This window comes from Colobus angolensis, unplaced genomic scaffold (assembly GCF_000951035.1).
Source record: "Colobus angolensis palliatus isolate OR3802 unplaced genomic scaffold, Cang.pa_1.0 Scaffold270, whole genome shotgun sequence".
Lineage (NCBI taxonomy): Eukaryota > Metazoa > Chordata > Mammalia > Primates > Cercopithecidae > Colobus > Colobus angolensis.
The window spans coordinates 2,984,129-2,999,012 of record NW_012115933.1 but is presented as its reverse complement, the minus strand read 5'-3'; the positions used below and the strand labels follow the sequence as shown (position 1 = coordinate 2,999,012).

The 14,884-nt window shown below is 35.0% G+C and overlaps 1 protein-coding gene across 2 annotated transcripts in view; it reads left to right on the top strand.

Moving 5' to 3' along the window:
- The window catches only part of KIF20B (kinesin family member 20B), a 70,345-nt gene extending 56,331 nt beyond the window's left edge, over nt 1–14,014 (top strand). For both annotated transcript variants that reach the window (XM_011947857.1, XM_011947855.1), the window contains exons 27-33: nt 639–815; nt 2,732–2,842; nt 4,849–5,046; nt 7,732–7,833; nt 8,183–8,333; nt 11,778–11,920; nt 13,034–14,014. In XM_011947857.1, the coding sequence (XP_011803247.1) occupies nt 639–815; nt 2,732–2,842; nt 4,849–5,046; nt 7,732–7,833; nt 8,183–8,333; nt 11,778–11,920; nt 13,034–13,111 (960 nt within the window). In that variant the 3' untranslated portion in view covers nt 13,112–14,014. The remainder of the gene's footprint in view (nt 1–638; nt 816–2,731; nt 2,843–4,848; nt 5,047–7,731; nt 7,834–8,182; nt 8,334–11,777; nt 11,921–13,033) is intronic.
- The last annotated feature ends 870 nt before the right edge of the window (nt 14,015–14,884 follow it).

Here is a 14,884-nt window from a genome sequence, read left to right as displayed (position 1 = left end):
AGATGATTTGCATTTCCATATAATTTTTAAGAGTCACCTTTTCCATTTCCACACACATTCACACATACCAGAATTTTGATTAAAAGTGCTTTTACTCTATAGATCTATTTGGAGGAGACATCTTAACAATATTGAGTATTTTGATCCTTGAACACAGACCAATCTCTCCATTTATTTAGGTGTTCTTTAATCTCTTTCAGCAATATTTTATGGTTTTTCATATTTAGGTTTTACACATTTTCTTTATCGGTATTTCATGATTTTTGAACCAATTGTAAATGGTCTTGTTTTCTATTTTCATTTTTCTATTGTTTGTTGCTATTACTGTAATTTTACCCACTAATTTTCCAAATATTGGCAGAAATGTTGATACTAGTTTGAAAGCTATACCTATAATTGTGTATTGAAAGAAGTTACCAGTAAACTGATTTTTGGAATGAGATGGAATATGGACAAAAATAACATGGACATTTATAAAATGATATGTATTTTGTTTTATAATTAAATATTTTATCTAGACTAATTTGTTATGTAATCTTGCAGCTATATTTATGGTGTTACATGTAATAATTTCTAAACATTCTTAGATTCATAATATATCAAGGTTGATTTTAATATTTTCTTTATTTCTTGATTAGGAAATACTGACAGCCCAGCTGACAGAGAAAGATAGTGACCTTCAAAAGTGGCGAGAAGAACGAGATCAACTGGTTGCAGCTTTAGAAATACAGCTAAAAGCCCTGATATCCAGTAATGTACAGAAAGATAATGAAATTGAACAACTAAAAAGGATCATATCAGAGACTTCTAAAATAGTCAGTAGTCTTTTTTGCTATGCCTTTTTAATTGAACATAGTAATTACTTAATTGACTAACTCTTAAAGGATAAAAAAGTGTAAGTCTCAATAGACCAAAAAGGAATCAGAGTATTTAAAATGTGGAGATTTTTCATGATTTTGAGTTTTGAAATTTATCATTAAGATTGATTTGTCAGTCAATGACTGAGATGTAGCATTTTCTCCAATATTTTGGTTATATCTCTCAGGTAGAGTAATTAGAAAATCAACAATTTATGGTTTAGTCCCTAATCTACCTTTAAAATATGGATATGTGATTCAACATGAACTCTTGGTGATTTGAATACTTGGACCCATCCTTAACTTTATTTTATAAAAGTACAAATTATTTTGAAAGTAAGCCTAAGGGTAGAGAGACATGAGTCATTCAGCTGTTACTTTTATATGACCTTGGAACTAGAAATCCTGAAAGAGGAGAGAATTGCCTTTTAGAGATAGTAAATAGTAAATAGAATCTGGGTATATCTGAAGCTAGTCTTTCTGGAGTAAATAATCTGTACTTAAAAATATGCTGCTCTAGGCCGGGCGCGGTGGCTCAAGCCTGTAATCCCAGCACTTTGGGAGGCTGAGACGGGCGGATCACGAGGTCAGGAGATCGAGACCATCCTGAGCTACACGGTGAAACCCCGTCTCTACTAAAAAAATACACAAACTAGCCGGGCGAGATGGCGGGCGCCTGTAGTCCCAGCTACTCCGGAGGCTGAGGCAGGAGAATGGCGTAAACCCGGGAGGCGGAGCTTGCAGTGAGCCGAGATCGCGCCACTGCACTCCAGCCTGGGCGACAGAGCTAGACTCCGTCTCCAAAAAAATAAATAAATAAAAAAATAAAAATAAAATATGCTGCTCTAAAGCCTTCAGACAACAGGAAAAATATGTATGTGTGTGTCACATCAAAAGACTAGGACTGTAAGAGAGATTACTTGCTTTAAAAAGAGGTAGTATTGTGTTGTTTAATAACATAGACTAGAAATTCAGAAAAACTAGGTATCAACTCCTGTCGCTGTGGTTTTTGGACCTTTGAGAAAAATTACTTTTCATTTCTGATCTTTATCTAAAACAGATAATAGTGTTTTCCTAACAGAGTTGTGAAATTAATGAAGATTGTAAAACAAGTAGCACAGTTCTTACTCCAGTGGAAAGCAATACATGCTACTTTCCCTTTTATGAATTCAGTAGAGTCTTTCTTATTTGGCAGTAATGGGGAGGTGACATAAGAGGTTTACTTGACTTTTGATTTTGATGGCTGTGATAAGGAGGTCTGTGTACAGTTTATTAAATTTTAAAATGTAATCTGATATTTCTTTATAAATTGCCTAAGTAGAGTTTAGAAATAGAACTTTATGACTGAGAAAATGGGATGAAAAATGTGCTGCAAGAAAAGGTTTAGCTTTCCTTATGGTCTTTTATACTCTAGTGCTATAGTTGCATTCCTGAGAAGCCTCTAGTTTTTCAAAATTGTGTTATCAAAAGCAACTGTTGGGATACTGAGCAATTCTAACTCAGTACACACCTTGACCATGCCATTTAACGTGTGTGGTTCTCTATTTCCTCATCTGGAAAGTAGGAATAATGATTCTTGCCAGACCTACCTGCAGAGTTACAATGAAAGTAAAGCAAGAGAATGTGTGCAGAACACTTGGAAGTTGCAAGCAGTCTTTCAGATTTCTCCTTAGATCAGAGTCAATAAACTGGAAAGTGACCCAGCCTTTCCTGAGTCTCTGAGGATGAAAGAGAAATAGGAGGGCTAGATGGTCATTAAAGATGTCTTTACTTATTTCCACTGTTTAATTTCACACAAATCTTGATTTTATATTCTTTATGTGAAGTGTTTTCAGGTTACATTGCCCTGTTGCTTTAATATTGCCTTACTTTAGGAAACACAAATCATGGATATCAAGCCCAGACGTATTAGTTCAGCAGATCCTGACAAACTTCAAACTGAACCTCAATCAACAAGTTCTGAAATTTCCAGAAATAAAGTAGAGGTGGGTATTTGGCAACACAGTCCACTTATTGATTCTCTTTATCCACTATTACTAAATAACACTTGCAAGTGTAATTTAATCAGTTGCTGAAGATACTTTACTGCACAATTAGCTTTATGTGCTCTGGTTTGTGTGAAAGAAACTAGAGGCTTTTGAGGAGTGGTGAAATTCTTTTGGGAGATCATATCCCCAAATGATGTTAATCTCATCTTAAAAGCAGTAGATCTGTTAATACAAACAAACTTGATAGTCAGAAATAGCAAATCCTATGAAAGAGAAAATAGGGATAATTTGCTCTCTTAAAAGGTTGCTTTAATAATCATTGTGTTAAATAGTATTTTTTGGAATTGTATCTGTTTAATAGCTTTGTCACCAGTCTTCAGTAACAACTCATGAGTTTCCTTAATTGTTTTGGGCTTAGGGTTCTGTGAATAACTTTGGATAATATAGAGATTCTGAGGTTGGATATGAAACAGATAAAAATTCTGTGTTACTTTAAAATTTTTGAAGATAAAATTACTTTTTAAATTTATTTTTAAAACACATTTATTGGGAGCATTCAGAGTTGGGAACCTTTTTAAGCACTGAGGATACAAACATCAATAAGACATGATTGTCATCCTCAAGGAGTGTAAGGTAGATACATAAGTGACTGACTTGTTTGATTTTACTTATGGGCTAAGTGTTTTAGTAGAAATATAAAATGAGTACTATAAGTAACACTAAGGAAGATGAAATGAATTTTGCCTGAGTGGTTGTGGAAGTGGATTAAAGAAGGTGATGCCATATTGTATCTTATGAATAGAAGCTTATTAAGCAGACAATGGGAAGAAAAAGCCTTAAAAAAAAAAAAAGAAAAGAAATGGGGTTTCACTATGTTTCTCTGGCAGCTGGACTTGAACTCCCGGGCTTAAACAGTCCTCCTGCCTCAGCCTCCTGAGTAGCTGGGACTACGGGCATGTGCCACCATGGCCAACTAAGGAGGACATTTTAATCTGGGAAAATAACATGAGCCATTCATTTTGTCTTGGTTTTTCCTCGACAGTTATTAGTAGTTTCAAATAATTAGCACTGACCTTGGGGACTAATACAAATCATAAATTTCAGAGAAAAGTTTGAAGTTGATCCATAAACAAGGCTTAATTCTTGATTGCATGGACAAACACATAAAAAGGAACATTTCTTTCTCCATAAATGTATGTATGTTGTCCTAATTTCCTGGTTCCAATTTTCTAATTCCAGCAGTTATTGTATATTCCACAGTTTGGGAAATCATATTGTTAGGCTATTTTGTATTGTTCTTGCCTTCATGTAATCGATATGCTTAACCAGGCTGAAAGTCCAAAATGATTAATTCACTTAACTGGTAGTTGATTCTGGGACTTCCCCTGGACTTAATTTGTGGCCTCTCCCTGTGGATTGGACTTCTCATGGCATAGCAACTGGTCTCAGATGGGGCATTTTGAGGGAGAGTGTCCTGAAAGTGTTCTAAGAGGACAGGACAGAAGTTGTAATGCTTCTTATGTTTGAGCCTTAGATGACCATAATGTTATTTCTGCCACATCCTATTGGCTATAAGGCCCAAATTCAAATAGAGGGAAATGAGAGACTCTGTCTCTCAATGGGAAGAGTAGCAAAGTATTTGCAGCCTACTTTAATATAACCAGGCTGTTTGTCAAAAATCCCAGCCTCCTCCCTTGGAGATTTCTGATTTACTGGGTTTGTGGTAGGGTCCAGGAGTCTTATAAACTAATTCTGTAAGTAATTCTTATGATCATACAAGTTTGGGAAATACCGATCTCTTACGTTGCCCCTAATTTTAACATACCATGTGTGAGCCTGAAGAAGGTAGATGATAACTCAATCTTTCTGTCTTGCTGTGACCTAGCACACTTTTTGTCTTTCCTGATGCATTGTCTTGAATAGGCATTTGAGAGAACTAATTATTTGTGGTTTATAAATGTATACTCTACAAATAATATTTTTCCTTTTAAATCCTGTTGTAGGATGGATCTGTAGTCCTTGACTCTTGTGAAGTGTCAACAGAAAATGATCAAAGCACTCGATTTCCAAAACCTGAATTAGAGATTCAGTTTACACCTTTACAGCCAAACAAAATGGCAGTGAAACACCCTGGTTGTACCACACCAGTGACAGTTAAGATTCCCAAGGCTCGGAAGAGGAAGAGTAATGAAATGGAGGAGGTAAATACTTAACTGATGAGTATATTTAACAAACAAATCTTATTGTAAAGCTGTTACAGTATAGAGTTAAACTCTGCTATATTGCCCTCCTGTTCATAGGCACTGCTGTTAGAGACCAAAATCACAATTTATGCTATATTTTATACCCTTTAAGGGTATCACTATGAGTCAGGCATGGTGACTCATGCCTGTAATCCCAGCACTTTGGGAGGCTGGGGCTGGCGGATCACTTGAGGTCACGAATTCAAGACCAACCTGATCAACATGGTGAAACCCCGTCTCTACTAAAAATACAAAAATTCGGCAGGACTGGTGGTACACACCTGTAATCTCAGCTACTCAGGAGGCTGAGGCAGGAGAACAACTTGAACCCAGGAAGTGGAGGTTGCAATGAGGTGAGATGGCACCACTGCACTCCAGCCTGGGTGATAGAGCAAGACTCTGTCTCAGAAAAATAAAGAATATTACTGTGGTTTAATGGTCTTCAGATAAAAAGCTATGTATATTAAAAGATATAGCTTATCCCTTGCTTCAGTTGAACTATAATACATCAAATGATGGTGGATTTTACTGGAGAGCCATTTCAGTATACCAGTCCTGTTCATACTTAGTCACTTTCCCTGTAACGGAAAAGAAAAGGGGGTTATTTAGAAATCAGAGAAACTGAAATGGCTAACTTGCTTGAGTATAATCTTTGTCATTTAACTAAAATCTTTAGTCTCTATGGTCATAGCAAGTTTTAAAAGAGAAATCCTTTTTTCATCAGCCAATGTTAAAATTTGGGCCTCTATGTAGTGGTAGGCTAAAAGCTATTAACCTCTTAAGCTGCAGTTTCTTGGTTGAAGGGTTGCCAAACTTTCCGTGTCCTAGTTGTGGAGATTTGGCAAGTCAGATAAGGTTTCTGATCCTGTTTTCTTCTTTTCAAAACACTGGATTGTGTTTAAAATGCTTAGCTTTTGCTCTGCAAGTGGCAGATACATAATAAATAGTAATATTTATTTTTAAAGTAACTTGTTTTAACCTTAAAACTAATTACAAACTCTCTAGCAAAATAATTTTTCTTCAACTTTCTTTTACTTTTTTAAAGAGTAGTATATTTTCAAGCTGGTGGAAGAGCAGAAATAGTATTAACCGTACTCCTGAGGCTGGCTGTCTGGTAATAATTTTGCTGAGTGAATATTGTTTAGCACAGTTTTTCTGCTACACATGTAATACCTTCAGAGATTGTTCTGTGGAGTCTTACTAGTTAACTTTTGTTTCATATTTATTTAATTTTTAAAAATACCATTGAAACACTGAGTTTCGTCATCTATTTGGCTTTTTCTTGATCCATTTTTTTTCAATGAAGAAGGAAACACTGAGTGTAGTTCTCAAGAATGTTAAAATATAAATATTTTATTAATTTTGCTATTGGCATATATCCTTCATGTCTATTTCAGAAAAGATTTACAGATTGTTGTAAATACATCATGTAGAAACTTTAAATTTTTAAACTGATTTTGCTACATCTTCACTGCTGTAATAAACTAAGTATATGGGCCCCCATGAAAATCATTTATGCAATGCTATTTTCTTTTTTTTTCCACATACTATTATTATTGTTATTATTAAGTTCTGTGGTATGTGTGCAGAATGTACAGTTTTGTTACATAGGTATACACATGCTATGGTGGTTTGCTGCACCCGTCAACCTGTCACCTACACTAGGTGTTTCTCCTAATGCTATCCCTCTCCTAGCCCCCCACCCCCGGACAGGCTATATTCTAATCCAGTGAAGACTCCAAAGAGCTCCTTACTGACCTCTATGTGTGGAGGTAGCCTCATGGCCTCTTTTCACTTGCATCCCGTGATTACCATCTGTCTTTTCCCTGTCATGGCATCTGCTTCTTATGACCCTTGTAACTTCTGCTTTGTAACTCGAATTCTGAAGTTCAGTCGTGATCTTTTCTCTGCTTCTCTTCTTGCCCCCTTTATCCCCTTTTGTCTTTGGTTCAACTAGAATTTGCAGCAGTTCAAGTCAGTGAGTATATCTGTAAAGGCTTTGTCCTATGTGAGGTTATTTGGGGAAAAGAAGAGTAAGATGCCATACCCATGTTGTAGAGAAGAAAGATAATATTTTAGAAGTTTTCACATTTTACGTGTGGTTATATGAAGTTTTGTTTTTATTTTATTTTTGATATTGTCAGATGTCAACGAGAGAACTTAGACATAGATGCTTATATTATTTGGGAGTTAGGCAATAGGTAGGTATATTGCTATGCTGTATTTTAAAGCTCAATTTCAAATAAAAGATTCCTTCCATGTTTTTCATTTAGCTTATGTAATTTCATTACTTGTGATATGTGTGAAAAATTCACACCTTCAATCAGGGTTTCTCAACTCCAGCACAGTTGACATTTTGGGCTGTATACCTCTTTGTTTTAAGGGCTATCCCGTGCATTATAGGGATGTTTAACAGCATTCCTGGCCTCTACCCACTCGTGGCCAATAATATCCCCTTCTGCCTGGCAAAGACAACCAAAAATAACTTCAGACATTGCCATTGTCCTCTGAATTCAAAATTGCCCTCGGTTAAGAGTCACTGTTTTAAGTGATAATATAGCTTTTTACATATTTTCTTTTTTGAATCTAGAGAAAGAAAATATTATCAAGAAATTAACCAGTGCTAAAATTCATTATTTTTAGGACTTGGTGAAATGTGAAAATAAGAAGAATGCTACACCCAGAACTAATTTGAAATTTCCTGTTTCAGATGATAGAAATTCTTCTGTCAAAAAGGAACAAAAGGTGTGTCTTTTAATTTGTCCAAAATTATAGCAATTATCCAGAAATCCAATTGTGTTCCATTATAACTCATTTACCTTCTCTTTCCTATATGTCTAATTCAGTTGAGATATAACCTTTAGCATTTGGCCAGTAGAGCTACTTTATGTGTTTACTTCTGACTTTAACACTCTGCCTGAAAAACTCTTTTTGCCTTTGTCTGACCCTTTTATCCCTATCCTTTTATACTAAATCTCAAGTTTCCTACCTGAGAATTCATAACCTGTCTCTGGCCTCTTTAGTTCAGCTATGGCCATAACTATTTCCTTCTAACACTTCTCATCAACAATAACAAAAAATGTTTGTTTATTAGGTTCCCACACATCCATCATCTAAGAAAACGTATTCTTTACGGAGTCAGGCATCCATAATTGGTGTAAACCTGGCCACTAAGAAAAAAGAAGGAACACTGCAGAAATTTGGAGACTTCTTACAACATTCTCCCTCAATTCTTCAATCAAAAGGTTTGCAGAAAATTAATGTAATGACCTTTTTTTTGTTAGATGTAGGGTACATTTTAATACCTAATTGATATATAAACTCAACAACTGTTCAGTGAATATGATACTTCAAATAGGCATTGTCCTGTACTAGGTAGTGTGGGAAGAAACATGTAAAAGGATGATAGATCTAGGTGTTCACTATGTAGTAGAGGAGAAAGGCAATATTTAAGTAACTGATCCAGAGCATGCTACTTAATATAGTAATAGGGGTACAAGCAAAGGTATGATAGTATTGGAGGGAAAAGAGCTACTCTGACTGGGGGGCTTTGGGAAGATTTTTATGGGAGAGATGGGATTTACCCTGTGTATTGAAATGTGGGCAGGATTACACTCTCTAGGGTGTCCAAAGGTGAGAATACAGTCATGGGTTCTTAGTTTCTGTTTTTGATTGGGCCAGGAAATCCCCTTCCTCATCCCTGTTTTCTGCTTATCACTAGAGGCAGAAACTAAAAACCATGGCTTCAGGCTGCTAAAAGCCTAAAACAAAACAAAATAGAACAAAAACAACAACAAAATAAGGTGGGTTTGACAAGTTTGCCAGTATTAGTATTAGTATGGTATTATGGTATATATCCTTCTAGTGTTTTTCTATGCATATGTAAAGTGGGTTTTTGTGAGGTTACCTGAGTGACAGCAATAGGATGAATTAGAGACCAGAGTGAGGAGTATAGGGAGGTAAAGGAACTAGAAGCAGGGGGCAGTTAAATTGAATCAAATAGGTTGTGTGAGAATACTTTTTGTGAAAACTTACCACAGACGTTTCCAAACTTTGTTGGTTCACAGTGCCCTTAATGTCTCAGTAATTAATTTCCATTTTGCCTCTGCACCCAAAGAACCACTAGCAGTCTCATGCATTAGAACTTAAGACCAAACAACCACTGAAAATTCAGCTTCTGAAAATCCAGATTGCAAAGATAATGTCATAATCAAAAGAAATGTAATTCAGTATCATTTGGAAACTGAACTACCTTGGGCTATTGAGCATCATTGTTTTCCCTGAAGATTGAAAATATCATGAGGTGCTTCTGTAGGTTTTGCTGCAGCATGCCTTAGTACACAGTTTGGGAACTTCTGACCTATCAGACCCATTTGTATATTTACATACATTTAAAAAATACATACATTTAAAAAATGTGTTTGTATAAACAGATAAAATATGAGTCCTTTAGGCTTATTGATTACTACTTTTATATTAAAAAGCAATGTATTTTCAAGGAGAGATAGGTAGCTATAATAAGTACATAATCAGGTAAGGGTAACGATTCTCTTACTTCATTGACTTGGTTCCTTAACAGCTTCCCTACCAATGCACTTGACATATGTTTTTTTTTCCCGTTTTTCTTTTTGTTTTTACTTATTTCTAGAAATATAAGATATCCATATTTTGGACTGTAACTGTAATACATATTTGTTTTTTGGAGTCACTTGGAAATATAGGGAGAAAAGAAAAAAATGGAGATTAGTTCTTAAAATTCTGCTGCTCCTTGTAACCACTGTTAATCCATCATTTAGTATCACTGGTCTCCCAGCTTGCCCCTCTTGTCATCTCCCATCCATTCATACATGACAGAATGTTCTCTTCAAAGTGCAGATTGAATTATGTTACTCCTCTGATCCTTTAATGATTTCTCATTCTTCTGAATAACCCGATTTCTGACTCTCTCCAGTCTATCTCTTATTATTCTACGGTTTGATAACTAGCCAGGTTCAATCCTGCTAGCTTCTGACAGTTCCTAGAATTTGCCAGCTTCTTTCTTACCTTCATATCATTGATTTCTTTCTCTTTTTCCTGTGCTTTCTTTTATCTGGAACACACCCTGGCTTTTCTCATAGCTGCCCTCTTACACTTGAGCCCTCATAGCTGATGCAACTTTATTAGGGAAGCACCTTCCTTCATCAGCTTTTCACTACACCTCATCCCCAGCATCACTTAATCTTTATTGTTCATTCCTATTTTTTGTCTTAGCACTTTTTAAACTATAATTCTTTGCTTTCTTATCTTTTACACTAGAATATAATCTGCACAAGGACAAAATGTCTTGTCTAGTTCATACTGTCAGCTCTTAGTACAGTGGCTAGCACATAGTAGTGATGAGTTTGGCTCTAGGCCAACATATATATGAGTTTTAAACATTTCTGGTTTTTTTAGGCTGTACCATAGGCAATTACAAAGACTTACCTGACAAGCCTCCCTTTCCACACCAGACTTGATGCATAGACAGTGCATTATAATCTCTTAAGGGAGTTATAGTCAAGGATCCAGCCCCCCCCCCACCAAAGCTAGTCATGCTCTTACTCATATTTGCATATTTAGCCTGAGTGCCTCCATTCAGAGCCTCTTTATTGAGGCCTTTGGTAGAGGCCTTCTTATGGAGGGGAACGGGAGGGGGAACCTTGAAGACACTTTTCTCTACTGTAACTCGGTACTTTTTCACGTATAGCTCCCTCCAACCTCCAGCCCTGAAGTCTATAAAACTGCAGGAGCCTTTTGTTTGGGGCTGCCTGGGTGGTAAAATGATCAACACTTCTATGCTGATCTGTATTATTCTGTGGGGGACTATAGAAGAGGGTGGGTAGGAGCTGGTGCTTTCTCAGGTTTAGCCTTTTGCATATACTGTTGAAATAAGTGGTTAAAAAGCTGGGTTTTAATTTCATTTTGGTTTGTTGTCTTAATTGGTTCCTCTGATCCCTATACTCAGCTCTCTCAAGCCCAACTCAGCCCTTAACAAGTAGTCTCTCAGTTTAGTCTATTTCCTTAAATGTTTTTTCTATTTAAAAAAATATATATTTGATACCACATGTGTGTGAATTTCTATCCAGGAATTTTCCCAGATGGAAATATATTTTCTATTAAAATAAAAAAAAGCAATGTACATAGTAAGGAATTTTTAAATTCCTGTTCTACTTCCTAAAAGCAATCAGCTGTTAACACTTTGGTTTCTGTCCGCTTGCATGTGGACTCCAAGTAAAGGGTTTACGAAGTCTTTTCACGCAGTACTCATTGTGCATAACTTTATGCATGAGCATTGAAGTAGATCATCTGCCACCTTATTTTTAATACTGCATGATCCAGTATGTGTATATCCTGCTTTTTTGCTTAACATAGCATAAACATTTTCCAAGTCATTAAAGATGCCTGAGATTTTTTACTACATCGAACATTAATCAAGTGATACTTTGCTTTCTTTTTTGCTGTTGATCATTATTTCATGTTTTTTTGACATTTACTTTTTTTCTTTGTGATTTGTCTATTCATGCCCTTTCACCATGTATGTATTGCAGTGTTTTTAGTTTGTGTATGTTCATTCTTTGTTAAGGATTTCAAACCATCTTTATTAAGGATTTCAAACCACCTTTGCAGTTAGAAAATTATTTCAGGAGCTAATTGACATTTTTATTTTATAGCAAAGAAGATAATTGAAACAATGAGCTCTTCAAAGCTCTCAAATGTAGAAGCAAGTAAAGAAAATGTGTCTCAACCAAAACGAGTCAAACGGAAATTATACACAACTGAAATTTCATCTCCTATTGATATATCAGGCCAAGTGGTAAGCTAGCATTTTTGTTTTCATCAATGTAAAACTGTTCATGTTCTTTTTAATTTTTTACAGTGGTTTGAATTTCAGTTCTTTAGATTTCTGAAAACACATGCTTTAAAGGTCATGCTTTTAGTCTCACATGTGTTAAGTTTATACTAATTAAATATAAATACTGTATTAATGTATACAAGTGTCATGTATTTGCATTTGAAAATGCATCAGAGGAATTTATTTCCAATAATAGAATTGTCACCATTTAACTTATTTGCCTCCAAAATCTTTTTTTTTTTTCTTTTTCTTTTTTAAATCACAAGAGTTGTACAAATCTGGGCCCAAGTGTTCCTGGTAAAAATATAAAATTGACATTCAGCCATTTCCTCCCACCTTTCCCCTAAGCCTTTGAGGATCTATTAGGAAGAGACTGTAGCTCATTCTTCTGATTCAGAACAGTATGTCCTGCCACAGGGAAAGCTCAAATTTTCTGTCATGCTTGCATTTGCTTAGTGGATGCAAGTGAAGGTAAAAAAGCAATTAAAAGAAATAAAAAAAAATTAAAAGGAAGTGGCCAAGAAAAATCAGGAGAAACCTTTTTTGCAACAACAGCTTTCAGACATGAGATTGTTTGAATGCAAGATGTAAAGAGTTAGGGTAAATTAGGGCATGGTGTTGTAAGTATCATTCTGTCAGTCATTTTTGAGCTTCTGTTTGATTAGTACATAATTTCTTCCCTTGGCTGAAAATTGTTTTCTTAGTTACTATGTAATGTGCTTTCTACTTTCTAAGTTATATATTTGTTGCCATGAAAGATGATTTCTTAAAAATTATTTGAGGCACTTGTCTCCAAATATTTTAGTAATTATTTTAAGCTATATCTGCCTTGAATTCAATAGAGTCTAGGTTATTTTACTTCTAGAATTTGATAGTGTTGAATCTTTTACAAAGTCTATTTTTTAAAGAAATTTTTATAGAAGATGGTATATCTGTAGTCTAAGTAAAAAAGTTCTCCAGTGTATCATTCGTTTCTGTCATTAAGCACATGAACATGTCTTATTCATTATAAATGAGCTTTGATTTTTATTTTCACTTACAAGCTTTGAAAAACTATGGAATTTTTAATTTCAGATTTTAATGGACCAGAAAATGAAGGAGAGTGATCATCAGATTATCAAACGACGACTGCGAACAAAAACAGCCAAATAAATCACTTATGGAAATGTTTAATATATATTTTATAGTCATAATCATTGGAACTTGCATCCTGACTTTGTAAAGATAATTGTATATATTATGCGTTAAATCACTCTGCATATAGATTTGCTGTTTTATACATAGTATCCTTTTATTCAATAAATAAGTCAAAATTTGTGTATTTTTATAAGACTCTTTTGGAATAGCTTCTTTCAAACTGTATTTCCCTGTTATCTCAGGCATTGGATCAGTGAAGAGCCTAGGAAAGAGGCTGTTATTCTCCTGTATTTTGCTATACAGGATGTAATAGGTCAGATATTTGGTTTACTTATATTTAACAATGTCTTATGAATTGTTTTTTACTTTATCTGTTATACAACTGGTTTTACATATCTGTTTAGATTATAGCTAGGATTTGGAGAGTAAGTGTGTACAGATCACAAAACATGTATATACATTACTTAGAAAAGATCTCAAGTCTTTAATTAGAATGTCTCACTTCTTTTGTAAAAATTTTGTGGGTACATAGTACATGTATATATTTATGGGGTTCATGAGATGCTTTGACACAGGCATGGAATGTGAAATACATACATCATAGAGAATGAGGTATCCATCCCCTCAAGCATTTTTCCTTCAAATTACAAATAATCCAATTACATTCTTTAAATCATTTAAAAATATACAAGTAAGTTATTATTGATTATAGTCACCCTATTGTGCTGTCAAATAGTAGATCGTACTCATTCTTTTTATTTCATTTGTTTTTGTAACCGTTAACCATCCCCACCTTCCCCTGCAACCCTCAGTACCCTTACCAGACACTAGTAACCATTCTTCTACTCTGTATGTCCATAAGGTCAATTGATTTTATTTTTAGATCCCATAAATAAATGAGAACATGCAGTCTTTGTCTTTCTGTGCCTGGCTTATTAACATAACATAATAAGCTCCAGTTCCATCCATGTTATTGCAAATGACAGGATTTCATTCTTTTTTTATGGCTGAATGTTTGTGTCCCACATTTTTTTTATCCAGTCATCTGTTGATAGACACTTAGGTTGCTTCCAGGTCTTAGCTGTGGTAAACAGTGCTGTAACAAACATAGGCGTGCAGATATCTCTTCTGTTTCCTTTCTTTTGGGTACATACCCAGCAGTGGGATTGCTGGACCATATGGTAGCTCAATTTTTAGTTTTTTGAGGAAGCTCCAAACTGTTTTTCATAGTGGTTTTACTAATTTACATTCCTACCAACAGTATACAAGTTTTCCCTTTTCTCTATATCCTCATCAGCATTTGTTATTGCCTATCTTTTGGATATAAGTCATTTTAACTGGGGTGAGATAATATCTCATTGTAGTTTTGATTTGCATTCCTCTGATGATCTGTAATGTTGATCACCTTTTCATATGCCTATTTGCCATTTTTATGTCTTCTTTTGAGAAATGTGTATTTAAATCTTTTGCCTTTTTTTTTTTTTTTTTTTGGTCAGTGTATTAGATGTTTTCCTATAGAGTTGTTTGAACGCGTTACATATTCTGGTTATTAATCCCTCATTAGAGGGATAGTTTGCAAATGTTTTCTCTCATTCTGTGAGTTGTTTCTTCACTTTGTGTTCTTTGCTGTGCAGAAGCTTTAAACTTGAGGGGATCCCATTTGTCCCTTTTTGCTTTGGTTGCCTATGCTTGTGGGGTATTGCTCTAGTAGAAATCTTTGCCTAGGCCAATGTTCTGGAGATTTTCCTCAATGATTTCTTATAGTAGTTTCATAGCTTGAGGTCTTAG